The 25,504-nt window shown below is 45.2% G+C and overlaps 1 protein-coding gene across 1 annotated transcript; it reads right to left on the reverse strand.

The window, feature by feature from the left end:
- Positions 1–424: 424 nt before the first annotated feature.
- On the reverse strand, positions 425–17,326 carry LOC110219731 (cell adhesion molecule CEACAM21-like). The gene is made up of 7 exons (XM_021003329.2): positions 17,132–17,326; positions 13,479–13,838; positions 9,294–9,405; positions 6,863–6,930; positions 4,064–4,122; positions 2,099–2,152; positions 425–1,574 (listed from the first exon to the last, which is right to left on the reverse strand). Exons 1-7 carry the CDS (start codon positions 17,193–17,195, stop codon positions 1,482–1,484), a joined length of 810 nt encoding a protein of 269 aa, XP_020858988.1. The 5' UTR covers positions 17,196–17,326; the 3' UTR covers positions 425–1,481.
- Positions 17,327–25,504: the final 8,178 nt, after the last annotated feature.

Below are 25,504 nucleotides of genomic sequence, written 5' to 3' on the forward strand. Positions count from 1 at the left end.
GATGAAAGAAATTAAGTTGATGGGTTGGGTACTAAATTAAATAAATGGTTAAAGGACTGTGTTTCTAACAATACATGAGACCAATCAGGATGACTCTTAACATACAAAGGTTACTTGCCCAAGTCAATGTCACTACATTCAGCTAAGAAATAATTGAGAACATCCATTCTTCAGTTAACCGGAGTATTAGTTAATGTTAGTTGGCAGGAATATTCAGTTCCACGAATTTTAAAATCCTGTTGCTCGCATCAAAATGTTTCTGTTTTACATTAAGTATTCCCCGTGGTACGCAATAAATATTGTTTGATTTCTTTAAAAATTAATGCAATGTAAAAATAGAAGGTATCAAGATAATTTTTTTTAATAGAAGTGATCTTTGCAAAGGATTACCAGATGAACAAGACAAAATTTAATAGATATGAATGTAAAGTCTTGTACTTAGGCTAAAAGAAGGAAACTGGACAACCAACCAGGAGCATTAGATTAACAGCAAGTCATATGAAAAAAGACTTAGAGTTTTGGTTAGTGAGATAGGAAACCACCAGAGTGAGTTGTGGCAGGCAGGAGAGGGGCTGGTACATCTGTCTTTGCCCAGGCATGCTGCCCCCACCTCATCTGCCCTCACCTCTGCTCATCTCTGCCTCTGAATCCCAAGATCCTATTCAGGCTTTGTTGACAGCATTTCCCAACCCACTCCACGTCTCCCCTCCCCACAGCTCAGTTGTTCGTGTTCTGCCGCTCTCCCACCATCATCATTTTACATTTAGCTTGTTTTTGCTTTTGTGTGCCCCCCACCCACCCAAGAAAAGGTTAGCTTCCTAAGGGCAGAACTCTTCTGGTTTTTGTCTTTGTGGTCCCAGCACCTGGTGCTGCACCCCAATGCCGACAATATCTGTCATGTAGTAGGTACCTAAATGTTTATTTAATGTAATTAAATTAACGCCGTCATTGGGCTGAATTAATAAAAATAAAGTGCCTAGAACAAGCGAGATGACAGTCTACACTAATCAGATCATATATGGAATCTAGACTCTAGAATGCCAGAGCTGGGAAGGATCTTAGAACACAATCATTTGGGGCTGGGCAGGGAAGCAGTAGCCCTTGAAAACAGAAGCTAGAACATTGCAGTTTCCTTAGAAGTCTCGTGTTCTCTTTTTCTAAGGTTCCTCCCAGTTCCGCCATCCCATGTTCTATATCCTAAGGCCCCTCCCTGATCTCCCCTTTTCTGATGCTCTCATTTTCCTTAGTCCCCATTGCCCCTAGACAACAACCTCTAAATCTGAAGCCCAAGGCCATGGCAGGATCTCCAGGGGGCACCTGGGCTCATTTCCAGGCTGGAGGCAGGTGCTCCTTGGGGTGGAGGCTCTCCCAGGGTTTACTGAGTGAATGCTCTCTTCCACCACAAAATGCAGGCTGTCTCTGTGGAATGCCCCTAAGTGAAGGAGGTCATCACTGAAGGGAAAAATAAAAGGACAGCCTCATCATCTTGCAGGGCTCCCCTCTCCCCTAGGGGCTTGGGCTGTTGGCCAGACCATGACTTCATCATAAACATCCATTTTGCTGACGTCCAGTGCCTGTGAAGAAAGGAGAGATAGTTGAGGCTGGCAGTCACAAGACCCAGACTTGAATCTCAGCTCTGTTGATTACTTCTCTTATAACCGTGGACAAATCAATGAACTCCCTCAGCTTCAGTTTCCTCCTAATGCCTTCTGTCCCTCTGATTATCGGGCAGGACAAGTTCCTCCCCAAACCTCCATTTAAGGAGGGAGGCCAGGCATCTCTTTGTTTCCCATTCAGCTGTACTCCTTTGACCTCTCCATTATGACCCCTACCCCCATCCCAGGTACTTCTACCCCCACCCCTTTCCAACATCCTTTTGTGTGTTGTCTTCCTTCATTAAAATTTAAGCTCCTCAAGGTCAAAGACTTTTTATTTTTCATGTGTACTCCTGTTCTTAGCACAGTGTCTGGCACATAGTAGGTGCTTTTAAAATGCTTATTGACTGACAGAAGTAAAAAGATGGGGATGAACTATAAGATCTCTAAGGGCCTTTCCAGCTCCAAATCCATGTTCCTTGACTTTCTCACACCCACATTACCTGGTGGGGGGCCTCCGATATCTCTGGAGAGGAAATGGAGGACAAGCCTTCTCCCTATGAAAAAATAAGAGACAGGTAGCTGCACCCTCCCTCCATCCCCTCATCTCACCAAGGCTTCAGGGATGGAGGAGGAAAAGAGCACCAAGGAGCACCAATGTGACAGTGGGCAGTGTGGCATGGTGGAAAGAGCACTGCCTCCTCAGTCAGAGGAACTGAGTTCAAATGTCAACTCTGCCACTGCCTACGTGCCATTGGGCAAGTCACTCAATGTCTCTGGACTCTCAGTTTCCTGAGATGTAAAATGATGGAGATAAACTAGAATGTGGGGGTTGCTTAACCTTTTTGGCATCGTGGATGCCATTGACGGTCTGGTGAAGCCCAGAATTGTGCTTTTAAATGTATAAAATAAGATACGTGAGATTATAAAGGAAATCTATTATATTAACCCTTGGGATGAATTCTGAGACCTAGATCTATGATTCAACATAGGGGCAAGAAAAAGCAAGATGGTGATGGGAGTGAGAAGACAACTCTCTGGCCTCAACTCCAGTTTTCCCTTATGAAGACTGTGGCTTTTAGCTTGGCAGCTGGTTCACATGGTGAGGGAGGAGATGCTGAAGGGCACTGATTCACCTTGAGCTGCTGAGTCCTTCAAGAACTTGGCAATGACCCTCCTGAAGGCTGAGTAGGACAGCATTTAGGATGCATGCTTTATTAACTGAATTCACTTTGTTCCCTCCTTGTAGAACGATGGCAGAAGTGGTTGATGGGATTCAACCTGGCCTTCATCTTTCCTAAAATTTCTGAGAGTTGAGCATGTTTAATATTTTAGGACATGCACACAGTGTTCAGAGTGCTTCATATTCATATAAGTATATAGAAAATATACATATGTGTATGGATACACATTGTGTCTTCCTAAACAGTCTATCTACATTTTGTGTGCCCCCCCCAACCAAAAAAGGTAGGTTTCCTGAGGATGGAACTCTTCTGGTTTTTTTCTATCTATGCATATTGCATATGCGTGCATTTATTCCATAAATATCTATGCATCTTGTGTGCGTATAGTTATTCCTCCTAAATACACGTTATATGTGCATATATTTATGTTTATACCTTGTCTCCCTCATTAGAATGTAAGCGCTTTGAGGGCAGGGCCTATTTCAATGTTGTTCTTGTATTCCCAGACCCTAGCAAAGTGCTTAGCAGGCTGTAGCCACTTAATAAAGTCTCACTGATTGGCTGTTTGGTTATGGGAAAAGCTGCAGACAGTGTTTCAATATGTTGTAGGTTTTTTCCCCTTTTGTTGAGTCTATACCTGTGAGTCAAAACGCTATAGACAGTTAGTAGGCCTGTCTGATTGCTTGCATGGCAGACTCCTTCCTCAAGATATGCTTTCCTCATGTCCTTAGGGCTTTGTGACATACAGATGTTCCAGAGAGGAGGGGTCAGTTTTCCTGGTACAGGGATGGGGTCGAAAGCTTTTCTGTTTGGATAAATCATCACTGATTTATCTGGGGAAAATCCAAGGTGAGGCAATGGGAAAAGAACTCTGACTCTCCTACTTGCTACCCATGAAACCTTGAGCGAGTCACTTAAACTTTTTGAATCTCAGCTCTCTCAATGGTAAAATGAAGGATTATATGAGATAACTTCTGAGACCCTCCCAGCTCTAGAATTCCCTGTTCTAAGGTCCATCTTAGTTCTGACAATCTGTATTCTAAGGTTCTCCTCATTCTCCATTGTAAGGTCCCTCCCAGTGCTACCTTTTCCTATTCTAAAGCCATTTGTGACATTCTGTGCTTTGAGGACCCTCCCAGATCTAACATTCTAGAGTCTACGGGTCTTTTTAATGAGGACACCCTGCTCTATGAGGCCTGGGTTGGGGAATCTGTGTCAGAGAGGAAGGGAGAGGAGGGATTGAGCCAGGGACCTGGAGCTAAGAATGGGGGGGGGGGTTCTCACCTGGCGAATCAGGGTCATGCTTTGATACCACTGATTTTCACACATGATATCTTCTCCACCTGGAGGGGGAGAAATCCAGAAGTCCTCTATGAACCTCAAAGACCAGAACACACACACTCTCTCTCTGTCTTTCTCTTTCCGTCTCTCTCTTTCTCTGTCTCTCCTCTCTCCTCTCTCTCCTCTTCTCTCTCTGTTGCTGTCTCTGCCTTTCTCTCTCTCTCTCTCTCTCTCTCTCTCTCTCTCTCTCTCTCTCTCTCCAAGGTGAGATGTGAATTGCTAAAGGGGGAGACAACTCCACGAAGCAAAGCCATTGGCCATACTTCTTCTCTTCTAGGCTCTTAGAGGAGGGAGGGAACATATCTGAGACGTGAAAATAGTCATGGAGACTGGCAGCTGCTTGTCATTGCCATCAATGGCAATGAGTCTGAGTGGTAGGCTGATGTGGTGGCTAGAGAGCTGACTTCAGAGTCAGGAAGATCAGGGTTTGAGTTCAGCCTTAGAGGCAACCTGGCTGTGTGACTCTCTGCAAATCTCAGTGGCCCAGACAGCTCACTAAGCTTCTCAGCTGCGGAGTGAGTACCAGTATGCGTTGGCAGAGGGACTTTCCATTCCCTGGACCACTGATCAAATCACAAGTTCAGAACAAAACAACAATAATAATTGGATTTCCACACCATTTTAAAGGCTAAAGAGCATTGCACTGGTTTATCTTTGATTCTCTGTTAGCAAGAATGAGGGCTGATGACCCACCAAAAAGATCACAGAACCCCAGAGCTGGGAGAAGGAACACATTGGATGACAGAGTTAGTATCCAGAACAGATCTTGGTGGGCTCAAGCATTGTTCAAAAACTAGTGAGATGGGGGCAGCTAGGTGGTGCAGTGGATAGAGCACCGGCCCTGAAGTAAGGAGGACCTGAGCTCAAATCTGGCCTCAGACCAAACACTTGACACTTACTAGCTGTGTGACCCTGGGCAGGTCACTTAACCCAATTGCCTTAAAAAAAAAAGCTAGTGAGATGAAATGTCATGGGGATAAATGAAAAGTGTCACATTTGGTACAATCAACTTTTCAAGAGAAAGATGGATAGACAATAGCTTATCTAAAAAAGATCTAAGTGTTTCAGTGGACTTCAAGTGAACAGAGTGATATGGTGGCCAAAAACATAGGCGCAGCCTTCAAGAAGAAGGAAAAAGTAATTGCACTGTATGGACTCTGAGCCAGCCAGATCGTATTCTTTTGAGTGTCCTTTTTCCTCTATTACACTGCAAGCTCCTGGCTCAGCTAGGTGGCACAATGGATAGAGCACCGGCCCTGGAGTCAGAAGGACCTGAGTTCAAATCCGGCCTCAGACACTTACCAGCTGTGTGAGCCTGGGCGAGTCACTTAACCCTGATTACCTCCGAAAGAAAAGATTGTAAGCTTCTGGAGGGCAAGGACTTTCCTTTTCCTATTTGTATCCCTAGCACTTAGCACAGTGCCTAGTACATAGTAAGTGCTTAATATATGGGGTTTTTGTGGTTTTGTAATTTATTATAATAAAACTACATTTCTGTGCTTCTGGTATGACATTTAACATGCATAGAAATTAGGTAACATTTCCAAACTGGTTTAGTTCACAGACTCACAGTTATTTTTTTTTACAACATTGTCTATCAATATTTTTTTTACGATATTAATTTGTCATTTTTATATACAGAAACAGGCAAGTAGCTTAAAAACTGCCATCAAGCATTTCAGAGTTTGAGGTTTAATATATGTTTATTGGCTGACTGCTGACTGCTGACTGGAGTAATTTGCTCAGTTCTGACTAGGACATGAGTGTCCAGAGGATGATAACCAGATAGCAAAAGGCCTGGAGTCCATGTTATATGAGGATTGGTTGTTTAGATTGGAGAACAGAAGACTGGGGCAGGGCAGGGTGTAGCATGACAGTTATCTTCAGGTATTTGAAGGGCTGTCATGTATAAAAGAGATTAGACATGACCTGTTTGACCCCAAGAGAGCAGGATCAGGAGCCATAGGTAGAAGATGCCCAGAGGCAAATTGAGACTTGAGGTCAGGAAACAGCTTCCTACCAATAAGAGTTGTCCAAAGTGGAATGGGTTACCTTGGGATATATTGGGCTCCCCTTGACTAGAGGCCTTCTAGTCAAGGCTGGAGGACCACCTGTCAAGTGTCTTTCTTTCTCATGTGGGCTAGAGTAGATGACCATTGAGGTCTCTTCCAACTCTGTGGTTCAGTGACAACTCACACATTTCATGGGTACATCTGGGATGAGGAGAGAAGTCCAGGAAGAAGCCCCCCTCCTCCATATGTTGGGTGGACTTCTCTTGTGGTGAACTTATCCTGGGAACACATGGAAGAAAGTCCACAGAGAGGCTGGGGTTTGTATTCCTGTAGGAAACACCCTCATCAATCATAGATCCATTCAACTTGATATAAATTCATTAAGTCACCCATGAGTATCTTAACTATGGGAGGACTTGCCGATGACTCATGAATTTTCCTGTTATGACCTATATGTAGGAAAAGTATGGCCAAGTGAGCTCAAAGATGCAATGAAAATCTGAAGGAAGATGTGACATGTATGAGCACCCTCATTTTACTGACAATGAAACTAGGGCTCTGAAAGCCTTGTGACTTGTCCAGGGTCTCACAGTGAGCACTAGAGCTGGGCCTCAGACCTCAAAGTACTGACTCTAACTAAGTATTCCTCCCATTAAGCCGCACTGGTTATGCTCAAATGGGGAAGAGGCAACCCCAACAGACCCTTCCCTTCCCAAACTCAGAAACTCACCATTAGTCTGGTTTACAGGATGATTCCTTCGTCTTCGGACAGAATCTCCCCTCTTGCTCTGTGAAGACCTGAGGATATAGGAAGAGGCAGAGCATTGTGCCAGCATGAAAACAACTCTCCTTTCCCAGCTACACTCCCATTCCCATGCTGATAACTGCCAAAGTCAGGGGCACAGCCAAGCTAGTGGGTCAGTGAGAGATCTTATCAGTGCCAGCAGTTGGTTGCAATGACATAAGCCAAGCTTGGAAGAATAAAAAGACTTCCTGGAGTGAGGATGTAATTGGGAAACCAAGTGGGCATCCTAGCAGTGGGAGGTGGAATTCCTGGGAGTCTGGGAGCAGGTAGTGCCAATATAAGAGTGTTCAACAGAGGATGTGCTGGAAGGAGTATGGGGTGGAGGCAAGTCATGAGAGGAATCACTGAGAGGAGGCAATCGAGAGGAGACAGGAAGCCTGGTAGGCATGCAGAAGTAAAGCATTAGGATTATCAGGCAAGAAGCAGACCGTAGCAGATATGAGGAAGGCACATTAGGAGAAATGCAGAAAATGACAAATGAAGAGGTTTCAGAGAAACCTGAGAAAACCTGCGTGAACTGATGCAGAGTAAAGTGACTCAAAGCAGGAGACCAACTTATACAATAACAGTATTGTAAAGACAAACAACTTGAAAAACTTAGGAAGTCTCATCAACATAATGACCAACCACTAGTGTAGAGGGCTGCTAATACATCTTGCTGCTCACCCACTGACAGAGGCTGGGTGGACTCGAGGAGCTAGAATGACCGAGTTTTTTGGATGTAACTCGTGTGTGAGTGTTTTGCTTGACTCTGCTAATTTGTTACAAAGAGTTTTTCTTTTTCATCAGGGAATGAAGGGAGGAGATAGTGTTGCCAAAAAATGAATAAAGAAAAGTGGGTCATGGAAACTTTTTTTTTTTAATACACAAAAGAGTACAGCTTTGAAAGTGACATGTTGACTTTAGGAGATACTTTTTTAAAATAGCAACCAGTGATTCCCAAAGAAGAGACTGAAGAAAACACTTTCCCAGCCATTCCTCTGCAGAGTCGGGGACAGGGGGCTGCTGTAGGGTCCAGTGGAACACTACATACATAGTATCAATTGTTGGGTTTTTTTTCAATATCAATCAGTTTGTTTTTGTCTGCTTTCCTTTTTCTTCAAAAAAAAAATCTTTGTTACAGGGGTTATAACACATAAGGGATATACCCCCTCCTCTCTCAGAAGGAAGAGATATAGTGGAAATTTTAGGCAATGTTAAAACAAACAATATCAATACAAATTTACTTTTTTAAAACAGCAGACTGTATGTAGTAGAGATGTGCAGTTTCACAAATAACCTTCTCTCTGTTCTACTTTGAATAGGAAAATATTCGTTTTTTGGTTAAATTCAGAAATATGTATATTACAAACATATAAATATTGTTTTATATATTTATATGTATATACACACATTAAATACTTCACACATATATATGTATATGTATATTTACATATACATATGTGTATATGTATGTATATGTGTACATGCATATGTATGTAAAGTAGACCGAATCTAAGCATCTCATGTTAGGAAACCAGGCAGCAGGAAATAGGATGAAGTCTAGCCAGCGGTGAGTACACATTAAGAATATGAGGTGGGGATGGGGTGGGGAATAACACATGGGACCTGGTAGGTATATTGAGTATGGCATCATGGGAGTCTATCTGTAGGCAACTGGAAACAGGAAACCATGGGGGCTAGAGGGGGAGAGGGAGGGTGTCTCAGCAGGCACGTGGGATGAGGCATACAGGACTTTAGGAAAAAATGTTCCTTTTAGAACAAAAACTAGATCAGGGTGTGGAGTAGGGAGGGCTGGCATTTAGGGGAAGGACTCCAGGAGAAGTAACGGGGACAGGCCAAAAACCAGGTTCCAGGCAGCACACCAAGGCCAAGACTACAAGTAGGGGGCAAAATGATCCCAGTTGGAAACACAAAGTCAGAGTATGTCCATCAGGAAGGCTCAGCCAGGGGATCTTTCTGACAGACTAAGAGAGAGGTGTCCCATTGGGGAGCCTCTGGGGAAGCATAGGGGCACAGCAGCATAGGGGTTTAGAACTGGGCTCAGGAAGCTGGGCAAAGGATTGGGGTCCAGGGCAGGACTCCATTCCCCAGGAGGATGAGTGAGAACAAGGCACTAACCTCCTAGCACCCTGCTGCCAGTCAAGGGTTGTGACTTGGGGTAGCAAGGTGGGCTTTATCCTTCGTGCTTGGCTGTATGTCAGAGACCCCCAGGGAGGCTGAGCTGATGATGAGGCCTCTGAGGTTTTAATCATCAAGGTTCTTCATATTGCCCCCCCCCCAGGGGCTAGGCTTATCCTTGGACCTGAGAAAAGAATGGGTCCCAGTAAAGTCCATTTTCTTGCAGAGTCCTTACCCTTGAGTCTGCTTGAAGAGGAAATAGCCCAGGACACCCACGACGATCCCACCAGCCAGGGCTCCGAGGACAATGCTGGCGACTAATCCAAAGTGGGAGGTCTTAGAAGAATCTGCCAAGAGAGGAGAGGGTGCAGCCTGAGACTGAAGCCTGAAGACCTGAGTCCCTGAATTTAGGGTTATAGTGTCCAACACTGAGGCCCAAAGAGAGTCAGGGACTCACCCAAGGTCTCACGGTAAGTCCAACTGAGCTGAGCCTTGAACCTGGGTGTCTGGAGGACGCTGTGTTCTCAGTTCTGTGGGGAGTGAAGGCTAAAACTTTGACCTGGGGGAACTTATGTTCTGTGAGGGGGAGGAAAGGCAGGGCTGCAGATAATTAGGCACATGTGGGAGAGCCCCTGGCATTATCAGGTCAGAGCAGGGAGAGTTCCCTGTGGAAGAGTGCTTGGGGCGAGGCTCTCGGGGGTTGCATGTCTTCAGATGGGCTTTGAATGACAAGGAAGGGAGAGTTCCCTGGGTGCTAAGGGAAGAGGAAGAGACCAAAAACTCAGAGAGACAGACAGGTGCATGGAAGAGGCTTAAGCCCTGTTTTCTGCAGTAAAAGAAATGTGGAGAATGGCTAGAGAACAGGGCTTGGGAGGAGGGTCTGGGGCACATTTCGGTAGCTCCTATATATCAGGATGAATAGCACGAGTAGAACAGGGCAGCTAGAATCTAAACAGCTACATGGTGCAATGGATAGTGCTGGGCCTGGAGTCAGGAAGACCAAATCAGCCTCGGATAGTTCCAAAATCTCTGACCCTGGGCAAGTCACTTAACCTCTGTCTGCCTCTGTTTACTTCTCTCTAGATGAAGCTAGTAATAGCACCTACCTCCCAAGGTTGGTGTGACGTGCATAGTAAGTGCTATATCAATGTTTCTTGTTGTTATTGTTGTTAACAGAAATGTAGCTAGGAATCCTGGCACCCAGAAGGAGTGGGAGGGGAGATGTGTGGACAATACTCTATTCCAAGTCTCAGGTGTGGTCATACAAGGTAATACTTGGGCAGCACCATGGTGTAGTGGACAGAGGATGAGACTTAGAGTCAGAATAGACCTTGGTTCGAGTCCCACCTCAGACACTTTTATTAGTAACTACTTAATAAATGCTTTTTGACTGACTGTTATTAGCTGTATGACCCTAGGTAAGTCACCAAAACCTCTCTGTGCTTCATTTTCCTCATCTCTAAAATGAAGGTGCTAGACTCCATGGTCTCAAAGATCCCTCCCAGCTCTAAATCTATAATCCCATGACCTCTGCCCCAAGAGGGGGTTACAGGGGAGGAGGATACCACATCAAGGAGGCTGCAGGAAGGGAGCAGAGTAGTAGGGTCCGAGAGGAATGAGAAACTTGTGGTAGAATGCAGACTACAGGAAAGGACCCTTGTCATGCCATATGGCATGGGACTAATAGAGGACCAGCAAGTGTGGGAAAACTGAGGGGAAGAAGCAGTGCCCACCCCAGTATCACTACCCTAGGGGAAAGCCCTGTCTGCCCCACCCTCAGAGCTATAGATGCAAATAATAGGAAGTTGGTGGCCAGAGGTCTCTGAGCAGAGGTCAGAGGGGAGGGATCCAGTACCTGGACAGGGGAGACAAGAAAATGAAAGATCAGAGACCAAGAAGCCAGCAAACAGGCTAGGGGCAGAATCCATTCAAGAGAAGACAAGGCTTGGGTGCAGGGGAGAGACAGCCAAGTTATGCCTGTGACTCATCAAATACATGACACCAACTTTCCAGTATTGTCTAGGTGTCTCTGCTTTTAGAGTTTGGGACTGGATGGAGAGAGCCAAATTTGGAGGAACAGTTCTACTTTGGCCAGCTGCGTGGGATAGACCAACGATTTCACTAGCAGAAAGAACTCCTGGGTGAGAAACTCTCCACCAGTTCAGGTCAGCACCTTCTCTCCAACTTACAGTCTTAGAGAGTTAGTTGCTTGGACCACTCAGAATTGAAGTGATTTACCCAGGGTCACACAGCCAGGATGGTTCAGAGGTAGGATTTGAACCAGGCCTTCTTGGATCAGAGGCCAACCCTGTATGGACTAGTCTTCCTCTCTTGGGTAGGTGTTCTTGTCTGTCTTTATTCCCAGTTTCTCGTGTTCAGATTTAGAGTTAAATGATTTCCACATTTTTTCCAGGTCAAACATTCTTTGTCCTAAGGTTCCTCCCAGCTCTGACATTCTAAACACTAATTACCCTCTTTCCTCTGCATTCTGTGTAGGAATGACCCTCCTAACTTGGACATTTTCTGTTCTAAGGCCCTTCTCATCTCTGACATTCTCTAAGGTCCCTCCAAAACAGCACCCTCTGCTAGAAGCTGTAGGGAAATAGCAGGTAAGAGAAGAGAGAAAGGCTTGCCTTCAGGCTGCCCCCAATCTAATGGGGGCAGTCAAGGTTTCTGCTTCCAGGGAGTTCCCAGTTTTAAAGAGATTTTCTGTCCCATACTTCTCCTTCCCCACTTCTGCCACTGTCAGTGACCCCATCTCTTATATTAAGATTGCTTTCATCCCCCACCCTCAAGTCTTCAGATGTTAGTACCTGAGACAAAGCACACACACACACACACACACACACACACACACACACACACACAAACACACACACACACACACACAACACACACAAACATACCCCTAGGTGGCATGGATAGAGTGATGAACTTATAGTCTAAAGATCTGAGTTTAAATCCTGCCTCAGACAGTAACTTAGCTGTTTGACACTGCACAAATAATTTTGCCCCAGTTTCCTCATATGTAAAAATGGGCATAATAGCACCTACCTTCCAGAGATAGCACAGCTAGGTGGTAGAGTGGATAGACTGCCAGACCTGGAGTCAGGAAGACTCATCTTCTTGAGTTCAAATGTGGCCTCAGACACCCTAGCTGTGTGACCCTGGACAAGTCATTTAATCCTGTCTGCCTCAGTCTCCTCATCTGTAAAATGATCTGGAGAAGGAAGTGGCAAACCCCTCCAGTATCTTTGTCAAGAAAGCCCCAAATGGGGTCATGGAGAGTCAGACAAGATTGAAATGAATCAACAACAACAAGTTATTGTGAGGCAAATGCACTATTTCTAAAACGCTCTCTAAATGCTAACTGTTATTAGTATCTGTGATTCTCTGATTCTCCCAGCTCTATCATTCTTTGTTTTAAGGCTCCTCCCACTTTTGATGTCCTGCAGTTCTGATCAGAGACCCTAAAGCACTGGACCTAGGAATTAGGAAGACCAGTGTCCAAGTCCTACTTCAGACACCTACTAACTGTGGTTCTGGGCAAGTCTTCACCTGTGTGCCTCAGTGTCTTCAGCTGTAAAATAAAAGGGTTGGGCTTGGCCTCTGAGGTCCCTTCTGGCTCTAAATCTATGGTTCAATGATCCTCTAAGTTCCTGGGTTTGCTCAGATCCTATCATGATCCATGGGGCAGGTGGAGCCTTGGACCTGGGTTAAGGCCAAAGGAAAGCATTGTAAGAAATGGTGACTGAGGGTGGAATGCCCCATGCCCTACCCTCACCCTAGCTTTCGTTGGCTCCTCTAGGCGAGATGTGGCCTTTCCCTGAGACATGGCCCAGGCTGTCCAGGCTCAGCTGTTCTAGTGCCCAGACACATGGATGTGTCTTCTGTTGGAGTGTCTTTATAAAGACAGGGGGTGTTTCTCCCCTGGGGTAGGGAATGGAAAAGGCAAATCTCCAATTTCTCGTCCTTTGATTCCCTGGATTCACTCTCATCCCTTCCTGCCACAGCTGGGAAGGAAGGTCCTCTAGGGCCCTGCCTCAAGTGCCTGGGACACAGCAGATGCTTAATAATTCTTTTAATTGAAGTATAAAGAGGAACAAGAAAGAGGATTCGCCACCTTTTCTTAATTCTTGGTCTTATCCTCAGATGAATCAGCCAACCAACCAAAAAACATTTATTTACGTGCCAGGCACTGTGCTAGGCAGTAAAGGTGAGAACACAAGATGGGAACAACCGTTCCCCTCAAGGAGCTAACATTCCATCAGAATAGGCACAATCCATGAATTTGTCAGGAATCCGCAGGGCGCCTCTCCATGCTTCTGAAATCCACCCCCACCCCTAGACACTGGGAGAGAAGGAGAGATAATCTTCTAGAAACGGGTTAGATGACCTTAGTCCTTGGGAAGTCTCTTACCATTGATTTGCAAATGCCCCTGTCCCAATACTGGCTTCAAATCGGTGGTGGCGACTTGTATAATGTAAACACCATTATCTTTAGAAGTAAGGTTGATGATAAGTAGGGAGCCATTCGGGAAAATGCTCTCCCGGCCAGTGTGGTTGAGTCCTAAAGTCTGCTCTCTGGAATGGACTGCATAGCTAACAATCTTGTTGGATTCCTCCATCATCTGCCGGAACCAGGAATAAGTCTGAGGCTCCTTTGGGATCCCATGGACAGACAGGGTGACGTTGCTCCCGATTGACCCATAGGAAGGAATAGGTACTATGCTCAGCTGGACCAAAGAAGCTAGCTGCACGGAAGAGCTGAGGATTGTGGCTGAGAAGGAAGGGAGAAAGACAAGGTCAGTACCACTGGCCCCCTCCTAAGCATGTGCTCAGCATGTAGCAAGCATTTAATAAATTTTTTTTTCATTCATTCATTCATTCATTCATTCATTCATTCATTCATTCATCTTCCTAAGGGACCAGGGAAAAGGAGATAGTTTGAGCTGTTAGAATTACATGACTGTCACTAATTATCGCTAATCATCTATATGACTTAGTTCAGATATTATGGGATCCATGAAAGTAGATACCCTGGAGACAGCAATGGACCCTGAGGGCAGAATTATACCCCACCCCCAGCCCAGAGAAGGGTGGGACCTGCCACCTGTCCTTGGGGCATCTCCCAGGGAGAGTCATCTCTTCAGAATCAACCCTGGTTGGTCTGGCTTTCCCCTAGAATCCACTGGGCTGAGAACTTATAGCCAGAAGTCTTGGGTTCCACTCCCAGTTCTGATACTTACTTCTTGGTATGGAGAGGACCTGCACTGGTGATCTGGTCCTAATTAAGTATCTTGACTAGGAATTAGGAAGACCAGGGTTCAAATATGCCTCAGACATTTACCATGTCACCCTGGGAAAGATATGGAGAGGAATCCTCAGCCAATCATGGATCAGGGTTCTAGAACTGCTCTGTTCCTTACTGTCTGTGTGACTTTGGATATGGGGTTTAACCTCTCTGAGCCTCAGTTTCCTTATCTGTAAAATGAGGCAATTGGGCCAGATGGCCTCTCAGGTCTGACCCAGTTCTAGGGCTAGGATCCTTTAAGATGCTTTTGTCCAGCCTTAAATCTTGCAGAGGGGGAAAATGAGGCCCAGGCAGAGGGAGTAACTTCTCCAAGGTCATGGAGTCAAGTGGGAAGTCCCTGAGGTGGGAGCACTGCCTGGCTATACCTGAAGCCCAAGGACCTCCCCATTCTTAGCTTCATTGTGTCTTTGAGCTGGTCCTATCTTCCTTCCTTCTTTCCTGCTCTTCCTCTCTCTCTCTCTTTTCCTCCCTCCTTCCTTCCTTCTTTCTCTCCCTCCTTCTCTTCTTCCCTATCCTTTCCTCCTTCCTTCCCTCTTTCTCTGCCTATTTCCCTCTTTCTTTCTTTCCTTCCTTCCTTCCTTCCCTCTCTCCCTCCTTCCTTATCCCTCCCTTCTTCCTTCTCTCCCTCTCTCTCTGCTCTTTTCCCTCTCTCTGTTCCTCTTTCTCTCCCTCTTTCACTCCCTCTCTGACACTCAGCCAGAGAGATAATTAGCCCAGGGTTTGATACAGGATTTCAGACTGCCAATACCATTAGACATCTCCTTCAGTACCCTACTTATACAAGGAAGGAGATCCAGGGACAGTTCAGTGATTTGTCTAAGGTTATTGGAGTAGCCCAGGGAAATCTCTGGTATCTCTGATAGATGCCCCCTCATGCCCCATCCTTTTCCCTGCTATCCCCTCTCCCATCCTCTTGACCCCATCCCCACCCTGAACCTCCAAATCTGGGATCTTCCTTCTTCCATCTTAACCTCAATAATTGGTAACACCCGCCACCCAGCCTGTGACCTCAGAGGTGGGACTGCCATCAGAAGTACCTGAGGGAGACACCCCCCCCTTATGAAACACTTGACCCCCCTGGGCATCTCTAAGTGACCCTGTTGTGTGGGACAGCTCAGCTATCTCACTTCAAAGAACTAGAAAGTGACAGAGAGCCCCAGAGAGGGAGAGGGAGGGTGGGGAGAGGGATCATTAATCCCCCTCCCCCTCTTCCTGTTGGTCTTAATGAGGATCACATCCAAGACCTCCCTTAAAGAAGTAGTGGAAAGGGATGGAGAGAGTCCTCACTCAGCAACCAGAGGAACTGGGCTCATTATTTACCTGTTATTAATAACTGACAAACATATGTAATCCCATAAATGATATCTACATATAAATAATACCATATAAAATATAAACAATCCATTTGCATTATTATTTTTTACCTACTAATAATATATAGGTAGAAATAACCTCATATTTATAAAACTGTATTAATATAATAATATTATATGTAACCATAAATAACCCAGAGATGACTCTCCTCCCTCCAATCCAAGGCCCTCTGATAGGAGCTTATGAACAGGATCCCAGGATTTAGAGTCCTTTGATGCACATGGAATCTACACTTGTGACTTCATTGGTCTAGGGAACTTCCTGGTGAGGAAAGTCCCTCCACTTACATGGACAAGCCCATTCTCTACAATTTATAAGCTTAGAGAGTTGACCAGGGCACTGAGAGGTAGTGACTTTCCCAGGGTCACTTAGCAGCACTTAACCTTGTTAAGATGGGGAAACTGAGGCCCAGAGAGGATGGGTGATGCCCAATACCATAGAGTAATAAATAGGAGAGCTGAAACTTAAACCAGGTTCTTGTGCATCTCTGACCAATGGCCCTCTAGCTCCTGCCCAGGGCCTCCTTTACCATTTCCTAACCCAGTCTGCTTAACCCATACTACCATGATGCTCCCAAGCCATCTTTACACTCCTTCCCCTACCCATGACTTCTGACTCTAGTTGTGGGGACAGTCATTGAATGGATACCACCATTCCTGAAAAGGAGAAGCCATCAATTACTCCATGCCTCTCCTCACCATCTACATGACTGTCCTGAACAAAACCCCTTCCTGGCCACCAGAAGTCCATCTGGATTGTTTTCACCTATTAAAATGAAAGCGTCTTGAGAGCAGTCATTGTCCTGTTTTTTTTTTTTTTGGTCTGTTTTTTGTTTTGTTTTGTTTTTTTGGTATTTGTATCACTAGTGATTAGCACAGTGCCTGGTACAAACTGTTGTTTTTCAAATGTGTCCGACTCTTTGTGAGTCCATTTGGGGTTTTCTTGGCAAAGATGCTGGACCCTTCTCAAGTTCATTTTGCAGATGAGGAAACTGAAGCAAGCAGGGTTAAGTGACTTGCCCAGGGTCACAGAGCTAGCAAATGTCTGAGGCCAGATTTGGACTCATAAATATGAATTCTGCCAGACTTCAGGCCTGGCACTCTATCCACAGAGTCACCTAGCTGCCCTTTCTGGTACATAGTAGGTGGTTACTAAATGCTATTTCTATTATGCCTTCCTTCCTTAATTCATCCAAAATCCTAAAGATCCCCACCTCTCCACTCTTGCTCCTCATTTTACAACCTATGAAAACCAAGTCCCAGGGGAGGGAAGACCACTGTCCCCTACCTCAGGGGGACCAGGCAGGGACTGGGTCAGGCCCCAGGGTGGGGTCTCCTGAGTCCTGGCCTGTGTCTCAGTGAATTATCACTCAGCCTCTCTCTCACCTGTGAACAGAAATCCCTTCCAACAGCTAGGCCAGTCATGGGGAAGGTCCCAGTATGTCTCCATGGGTCTGTGCTCTCCTTCCCACGCTGAGATTTCTCTCTTACCCTGCCCCACAGGGCAGATGGTCCTCTGCCTCTGCCTCCGCCTCCAACTTTGACTCTGCTTTGGACTCTCTGGGACTAGTCTTGCCTATGGTTCACTCCCCCACTTGTTTAACTCCTCAAGGTCAGATCACATGGGCTCTTTAAGAAAAAAGCTTAGGTTCCAAATCTTGGGTTCCTCCCCCACTGTTGGATGGATACAATGGCTTCCTGCCTCCCCTAAGAAGTGTGCTCTTCCCTCTGCCCATGGAGAAGAAGGGAAGCAAATGCCCCAGGGTCATCCAGGACCTCCCACTGGTGTGACCCCACTACCCCTTCTCCTGACTCGCCCTCAGACCTGGGGAGATCTAGGAGGCAAGGGGTGACCAGGGCATTCCTAAATTCTCATTCTGAGGTTCTCCTCAGAGGATAAAGAAGCCTCCTTGCCCAGAACAGAATGGGTTCCCTCCCTCCCCTCCTGACCTTGACATCTCTTCTTACCTTAGGGCATGAGGTCTGGCAAAGGTGCTTCTGTGAGGGTAAGGCCTGGGGGTTATACTGATCCCTAGTCCTAAGATAGATGCTCAGCTGGGTCAAAGGGCACCATGGATGGGCTTTCTTGGGAACCTCCCTGTGAGTTTGAAGGAAAAAATCACGGGAGGAGATTTGGCTCGCTTCCCCAACAGCAGGGCCAGGTGGAGGATCTTCCCTTCTTGGGACCTGAGAGGGGGTGTAGCTGCTTCTGGGGGTGGGGTGGCAGGGCTGGAAGGAGACAGTCAGACTGATGACTAGGAGTGAAGAGCAGCCAGAATTTGACTTCAGCACCATCTTTCTTCAATGGGTCCATTCACTGATTCCCTCTGTGACTTATCTCCCTAGGTTCTCACCTCATGAGTTTTCTCCGGTTTCTCTCAGTGTTTTCTCACCTGATGGATGAAAAGTGGCTGTTCTACCACACACAATTATGTGCATTTGGCTAGAACACCATCTTGTCCAACAGACCGTCTATCTCGAACAGAGTGCCCATGGACAACAAATCAGACCCAGCACTGAACAGAAGGGGGAAGGTGGGAATGGCCTGCTTTGGGGGATATCACTGTGCTCACTAAATGACCTCCATCTTTTCCCTGAAGCAAAGGCCCATCTTTTCAAAACCAGTATTCTTCCAGTGACCTTCCAAGGCTATGACACATAGAACATGATGGCTTCCACCCAACTGAAATTGATGACCCCCACAAAAGTCAATGGAGAGGTGCATGGACAGGCTGAGCAGGTAATTACACACTCAGAAAGGAATTCAACTGGGGAGGTGGTGGGATGGACATCATCAAGGAAATGGGCTGCCAGTCACAACTTTGGGCTGGCCACATGACGCATGCCCTCCATTGGCAATCAAGCGATAGATGTTGAGGGAATACAAGGAAGGTCTCTCATGTATTGGGGGGGCTCTCTATGAAGAAATTAGGGAAGAGTTCTTCAAGTGGACAAGAGTAGTGCAGGAAGGGGTGGGTTGGTTGCTTTTGGCGGAACTGGATTTCACTAACCAATCAGTCAAATCAGCAAGTGTTTATTAAGCACCTGAGTTTAAATCCTGCTTCAGAAACTCATAGGCTGTGTCACCTGACCTCTCTGCGCCTCAGTTTACTCATCTGTAAAATGGGGCTAATATTAGCACCTATGTCCAGGGATTGCTTGGAGGAGCAAATAAATTAACGTATGTAAAGTACTTTACAAATCCCAAAGTGCTATGTTATATTAGCTTTTGTTATTAGTATTGTTTTCATCACCATCATCATTATGGGCCAGGTACATGCCAGGTGCTTCTTGAGGATATACACAAAATAAATACACAGTGGTTTGTGTGTGGGGAGAGTGGTGCCCAACAACCTGGGCAGGGTGGCGAATCTGTGGCCCTCTAGGTCCTCAAGTGCAGCCCTTTGACTGAAACCAAACTTCTGAAACTTGAGTCCACACTTGAGGACCTAGAGGGCCACCTGTGACCTCAAAGCCACAGGTTCCCTAACCCTGAATTAGGGGATGGCCTCTTGAAGAAGGCTTTTTAGGTGACCCTTGAAGGGAGATAAGGGTTCCAAGAGGCAAAGGTTAGGAGAGAGAATATTCCAGGCATAGGAAGCAGCCTATACAAAGCAATGGAAGTGGGAAATGGGAGTACCACGTAGGAGGAATGGCAGGAATACCAGCAGAACTGAAGAGCTCATAAGGGGGAGTGATGAATAATAATGTTGGGAAATTAACCTAGAGACAAGTTATAAAGGGCCTTAAATGCCAAATAAAGACTTTTGTATTTTTTTTTTTGGCTAGGCAATGGGGTTAAGTGACTTGCCTAGGGTCACACAGCTAGTAAGCGGTATGTGTCTGAGGCTGGATTTGAACTCAGGTCCTCCTGACTCCAGGGCTGGTGCTCTATCCACTGCGCCACCTAGCTGCCCCTGTATTTTTTCTTAGAGGCCATGGGTACCCAGTGGAGTTTCTTGAGCAGGGCAGTGAGGCAGTCTCAGCTTCGCTTTCAGAATAACACTTTGCTAGTGTTTTGTGACAGCTCTGGCATGAGGGAGTCCCCACCTGAGAAAACATAGGTTCCCCTAATGACTCTTCCTTTCTAGGTCTGGGCTCCCAGTGCCCCATTTCCCTAGTGTCAATAGATAAAGTCTTTGTTCAGGTAACCAGTATGACGAATGAAAAGTCTAAGGGACATAATTTCTGGGTAAATTAACAATCATTTTTATTAATTATGGCTAGAAAATCATTAATAAAATGTGGTCAGTGGCTTTCTCTCATAAACCAAAGACCCCTCATGGAGGCCACTTGAATATTTAAATACTTTCGGAAAAGGGGGTGTCCCTGAAGATTTCCATCAACTTTGATTGGTTAACGATCAATGAAGCAGTGGCCATGTTAATGAGGAGCTGGGCAAAAAGTCTTCAGCTCCTTCTGCAGAGAACATGACCTAATCATGAGACTCAGCTGCCTCCAGCAAACTGGACAAAAGAATCCATCTCTACCAGAGTACTCTGGCTGGTTTTCTCCCTCATAAGCTGGATCACCTTAAATTCTAATGGAAGGTCCCAAGATAGGGACTTATTTTTTAATGGCAAGATCTCGCCTAGACTGGATTCTATTTGTAAGGTTTTATAGTTGGTTGGGATCTCACCCAAGACCAAAAAGCACGTACCCCTAAGATCTGGGCAATCTTATCCATCAGCAATGTTCTTCAGCAGCTAACTGAATAACTGAATAAGTTGGTTTCTGAATGAGGAAATGGGAAGGGAAAACCTTAAGCTTAATTTAATAATTGGTTACTAATATAAGAGAGAAATAATCATTTCTCTTACCAGTTTGTGTCTAATTGGTCCACGGACCAGCCAGAGATGTCACGGAAAACGACCCCTTAATGATTCAGGCTTTGAGAATAAGAGTAAACAATGGGAGTCAGTTCAATGCAAAGCTTTATTAGTTTATTGCAAGTAGGGGGGAAGAGGGGAAAAGGAAAAGAAGAAAAGGGGACCCTACATACAATTCAGGCATACGTGCTAACATAGAGCAGCACTGTGGTGGGAAGCACAGAGACAGGGGTCCATTCGGTAGGAAGGGGGTGCTCCAAAGTGCTCTTCTGGGAATGGGGTTCTTAGGTGCTGATTTAGAGCTGGCTGAGTTGCATATTAGGGATCAGGACAAAATATTATTTTGGGGGGGTGTTATCAAGAAGAAAAAAAGCTGGCAGTAGACAAAATATTATTTGGGAGACAAAACTATACTCACCTTCAAAAAATATTATTGACAGTATTTTTCCATGAGTATGTTTTATAAGACAATAGCTTTCCTTAAGGGGAAATGGTCATGGTGGCCTCAAAACCATCAGGCCTAACCTTAGAAAATGGCAACCCACTCCGGTATCTCTGCCAAGAGAACCCCAAATGGGGCCATGAAGAGTTGGACACAGCTGAAAAAACAACTGAGCCATCCTGTAACAATGGCTCACGTGCACAGAATCTATATGCTGTAGCCTCCCTTAAGGGGAAACTGTCATGGTGGTCTCAAAACCAGCAGACCCCATCTTATAATAGGCAGTGTGAAGGATGAACCAGAATAAGGAGATGCTTGAGTTGTCCCAGTGAGAGATTGTAGCTGCAATGGAATCGGAGGGTCAATTTTCACCAACCTACAGGTATCCGGAACAAGAGATCACTGTCCAGTCACCAATGGATGAGCAAAGCATTAGCAGAACCGAACTGCATCAAAGTTGACAGTTGCTTTTTAAAAAAGAAAAACAAACTTTTGTGTTATAACACCTTCAACAGACAACAAAGAAAAATAGTCACATAAGATATGGAGAAAATCTGCTAACAGAACCTCCAAATTAAGATTATTTATGTTTTTATTAAATAATAATAGCTACAATATCCTTTTTTAAAATTCAATTTTATTTTCTTTCCAGTTTCAAATTCTTTCTTTTTGGCTAGGCAATTGGGGTTAAGTGAGTTGCCCAGGGTCACACAGCTAGTAAGTATCTGAGGTCAGATTTGACCTCAGAAAGAGGAGTCTTCTTGACTCTAGACCTGGCACTCTATCCATTGTATCACCTAACTGCCCTACAAATATGTGTGTGTGTATATTCATACAAGACAAATTTCCACATTAGCTCCATTCCCAAAAAAAGTAAGAAAAAGAAAGAGGAAAAAATGCTTCAATCCAGGTAACAGTCTTAAAAACCCCAGTAATAGTGAATCCAGAACCAAAGCCTAAGGTTTGAAAGGACCCTACAGGTCAACTGCGCCATTTTGCAGGGGAAGAAACTGGGGTATGTGTCCCTAAGTTAGGATTCAAACCCAAGCCTCTGATGCCAAATTGAGTGTTCTTTTTCCACTAGCTTGGAAACTTCAAACTAGATACTTAAGTTACTTAAATTTCTACCCCATAGACTCCCCATTTCTACAAAGAAGCTGCTACTTACTCAATCCATTCCCTTGTTCAGTGCCTGAAGGAGCATCTGTGGGCTAGGTACGTGAAGGGAGATATGACTCCTGATTGGCTAAGAGAATGTTGAGAACAACCTGGACTTATCTCAGTTGGTGTAGGGGCACCTCAAGAGAGGACTTCTGAAGAAACGGTAGGAAGAAACTTTTGAGTGGCAGAAATGCTTAAATGGGGGACTGAACGTCCTTTGGAGCCAAGGGCCTGCCCAGCAAGACATTTCTATAATGTTCTTATACCAGAAGTCCACTGTGCCTGAGGCTGCTGGGGACACAGTGGAGAGATCAATGGGTCTGGACTCAGTTTGACCAAAATTTAAATCTAGCCTGAGACACTAGCTGTGTGACCCTGGGCAAGTCACTTAATCTCTGTCTGCCTCAGTTTCTTCAGTTGTAAGATGGAACAATAATAGCATCTACTTCGAAGGGTTGTTGTGAGGACCAAATGAAATAGCCCCAGTAAGATACCTGGCACATAGTAGGTGCTTAATAAATGCTTGTTGCCTCCCCTACTCACTTCCTGGACTCACTCACAACCACTCCGTACTCTGCCCCACACAAAGAGGCCCTATTTTTTAGCCTCGTTTGTGCCACTAACACTAATACTGACAGCATTCAGACATTCTGGGGGCAGAGGGGAGAAGGGGATGAATGATTGCAGACAGAGAGGGAAATTCTATCTCCTTGTCCACACAGAGCCATTGACCTCCATCAGCCTTCACCTAGGGTCATCAAAGCCAACAGCCCCGTGTATCCAATCATGGCATGTTGTCCATTTCAGCTGGAATATAGAGAAGCAGGGATGAGGAATGAGGCAAGGTCAGAAGGCTGAGGCCATAGCATGGGGCCTTGAATGCTTGGAGCAAGGAATCAGAACAAGGGAGGGATGTGTTTGACCTTGGGCCAGAGGCAGAAAAATGTAGAAGCCTAGGGCTTTGGGAGATGGAGATGGGGAAGAACAGAGGCAGAGAAAGATGGGAGCCATAGAGCCCAAGATGGGGCAGGAGACAGAGTCCAGGAGGAAGGAGAAAGCTATCTGGTAGCTCTCCCTCTCTCTCTCACCCAGGGAACTCAAAGGAACTCAAAACCCCAAAATTTGTTTTTTTTAAATTTTATTAATTTATTTTGATTTATCAACAATCATTTCCATATGCTTTTGAGCTGAAAATTTTTTGCCCCCTTCCTTCCCCCCATCCTCCCTAATCTGATATAGGCTTTACATTTACATACCCATTAAACATATTTTCACATTAGTGAAGTTGTAAGTAAAAATTAAAACCAATAGGAGGAACCATCAGAAAGATGAAACAAAACTCAACAGAAGGTAAAAATAAGTGATAGCAATTCGACTTCCATAGTTCTTTCTTTGGATGTGGACAGCATTTTCCATCCCGAGGCCTCTGGCGATGTCTTAGATCCTCGTAATGCTGAGAAGGGTTCAGTTTAACAATATTAGTCATTGCATAATGTGGCTGTTATTGTGTACAAAGTCCTCTTGGTTCTGCTCACTTCACTCAGCATCAGACCATATGTCTTTCAGGTTTTTCTGAAGTCAGCCTGCTCATCATTTCTTACAGCACAATAGTATTCCATTACATTCATATACCACAACTTGCTCAGCCATTCCCCAATGGATGGGCATTCCCTCAATTTCCAATTTGTTGCCACCACAAAAAGAGCTGCTATGAATATTTTTGTACATGCGGTCAACCCCCAAAATTTGTGACCTGGAATTATGCCAGGGGCTCTTCCCCTCTTCCCTTATCTCATAACCCCATTGGAATATTTAGAGGTTTGGGCACTGGGGTCCCCAGCCAAGAAGTGGCATCAATATCACCCTACAAATCTCTCAGGAACCCAGAGTCTGAATCCGCCAAACAGCAGGCTTCAGTGAAGGCCAAGGGGTCCCTCTTTCTACCTTAGGCATTTGCCTAATATCTAAGAAAGATTTAGGGACATGCACTCTCCCTTTGTGGCCACAAGGTGGCAGCAAGGACAAGTGCAATGTTCAATTCAACAAACATCTACTTTGTTTAAGGCAATGTCAGAGCCCTTGGAATAATGCACAGGCAGAAAAACCTACACTCAGAGAACTCATATTCCACTGGAGAGAAACACAGAATAAATACAAAGCCATTTGTAGAAGGCAGGGCATTGTGGGAAGAAGAGGAGGCTATTGAGGCAATTAGAAAAGACCTGTAGGAGGGAGAACCTGAATTGAGGCTCCAATGGAGCCAGGTGTTCCAAGAGGCAAAGGTGAAGAAGGAGGGCATGTCAGGCAGGGGGTAAAGCTTGTGCAAAGTGACAGAGGCAGGAAATGAAAAGCCATGCACAGGGAGTAGATGCAGGACACTTATAGACAGCACAAAATTCAACATACCTGAAAGACGGAGCAGCTCTCGTTGCAAGAGAACTCAGCAAGTATCACATCCAAATAGCAGTCCTAAGTGAAAAAAAGGCTGGTGAATGAAGGCCAGCTTACTGAAGCTGGAGCTTCTAGAGTTGACCAAGAAGATGGATGGCGCCAATTCCATTTTAGGTTGTTGAAGGGAAGCAATGACTCTGGAAAGAAGCAGGCATATAGAACTCCACAGAGTCCTTATTTATAGCTTCCTGCACTAGAGACTTAAGGGTATTTTCCCCCTTTGGGTAAGATCTGGGATTCTTTCTCTTGATTGAGCTGAATTTTCTTGCTCCCGATGGGAAAGTTCCTCCACTATGTATTGTCTGGTATATACTCTCCTATGTACACCGTCTCCGGTTTCTATTTTGCTACTGATTCATGTAAATGGGCTTCCTTGCTCTTTGCTACATTGTGCTCGTTGTGAAACTGGTATTAGGTGAGAAGGGTTATTAAGCCTTGTATATAAAACTTGAGGTCCTCCTTTCCCCATCTATGAAAGATGAAAGCTAAATCTTCTAGGCTAATAACATTTGAGCGATCAGATAGATATAGTTCTAGCCCAGCAGCCCCTCTTTCTGAGGAGAGCACAGTGAGTGGCCAAGCTTCTGGCCGCACCCTCCTGCTTCCCCTCTTTGAAGGAATTAAAATCTCCTTTGGAAAAGGATAAAGGGAAAAGAGGCTTGATATGTCTATTTTGTCATAGGAAGACACCTTCATGCTACATGTGGCAACAGCCTCATTACAGTAACAACAAAGCACAAAAGAATTTTCTGGACATACATGTTTACGGTTACATTACTTATAACAGCAAAAAACTGGAAATCATGTAAATTCTCTCAGTAGGCTCTTAGGAAATAGCTGAATAATCAGCAGACTTGGGAGACAGGTTATACAGCA

The sequence above is a fragment of the Phascolarctos cinereus genome, unplaced genomic scaffold, assembly GCF_003287225.1.
Source record: "Phascolarctos cinereus isolate Bilbo 61053 unplaced genomic scaffold, phaCin_HiC Scaffold_726;HRSCAF=1367, whole genome shotgun sequence".
Lineage (NCBI taxonomy): Eukaryota > Metazoa > Chordata > Mammalia > Diprotodontia > Phascolarctidae > Phascolarctos > Phascolarctos cinereus.

What these genes read in the sequence shown, in the direction of transcription:
- LOC110219731 (XM_021003329.2), bottom strand. Translation starts at nt 17,195, where the DNA reads ATGGAGACATACTGGGACCTTCCCCATGACTGGCCTAGCTGTTGGAAG. An exon ending in GCATGACCCTGATTCGCCAG is followed by an intron (nt 2,153 to 4,063) that starts GTGAGAACCCCC and finishes ATTTTTTCATAG; the next exon opens with GGAGAAGGCTTGTCCTCCAT. An exon ending in TATCGGAGGCCCCCCACCAG is followed by an intron (nt 1,575 to 2,098) that starts GTAATGTGGGTG and finishes CTTTCTTCACAG; the next exon opens with GCACTGGACGTCAGCAAAAT.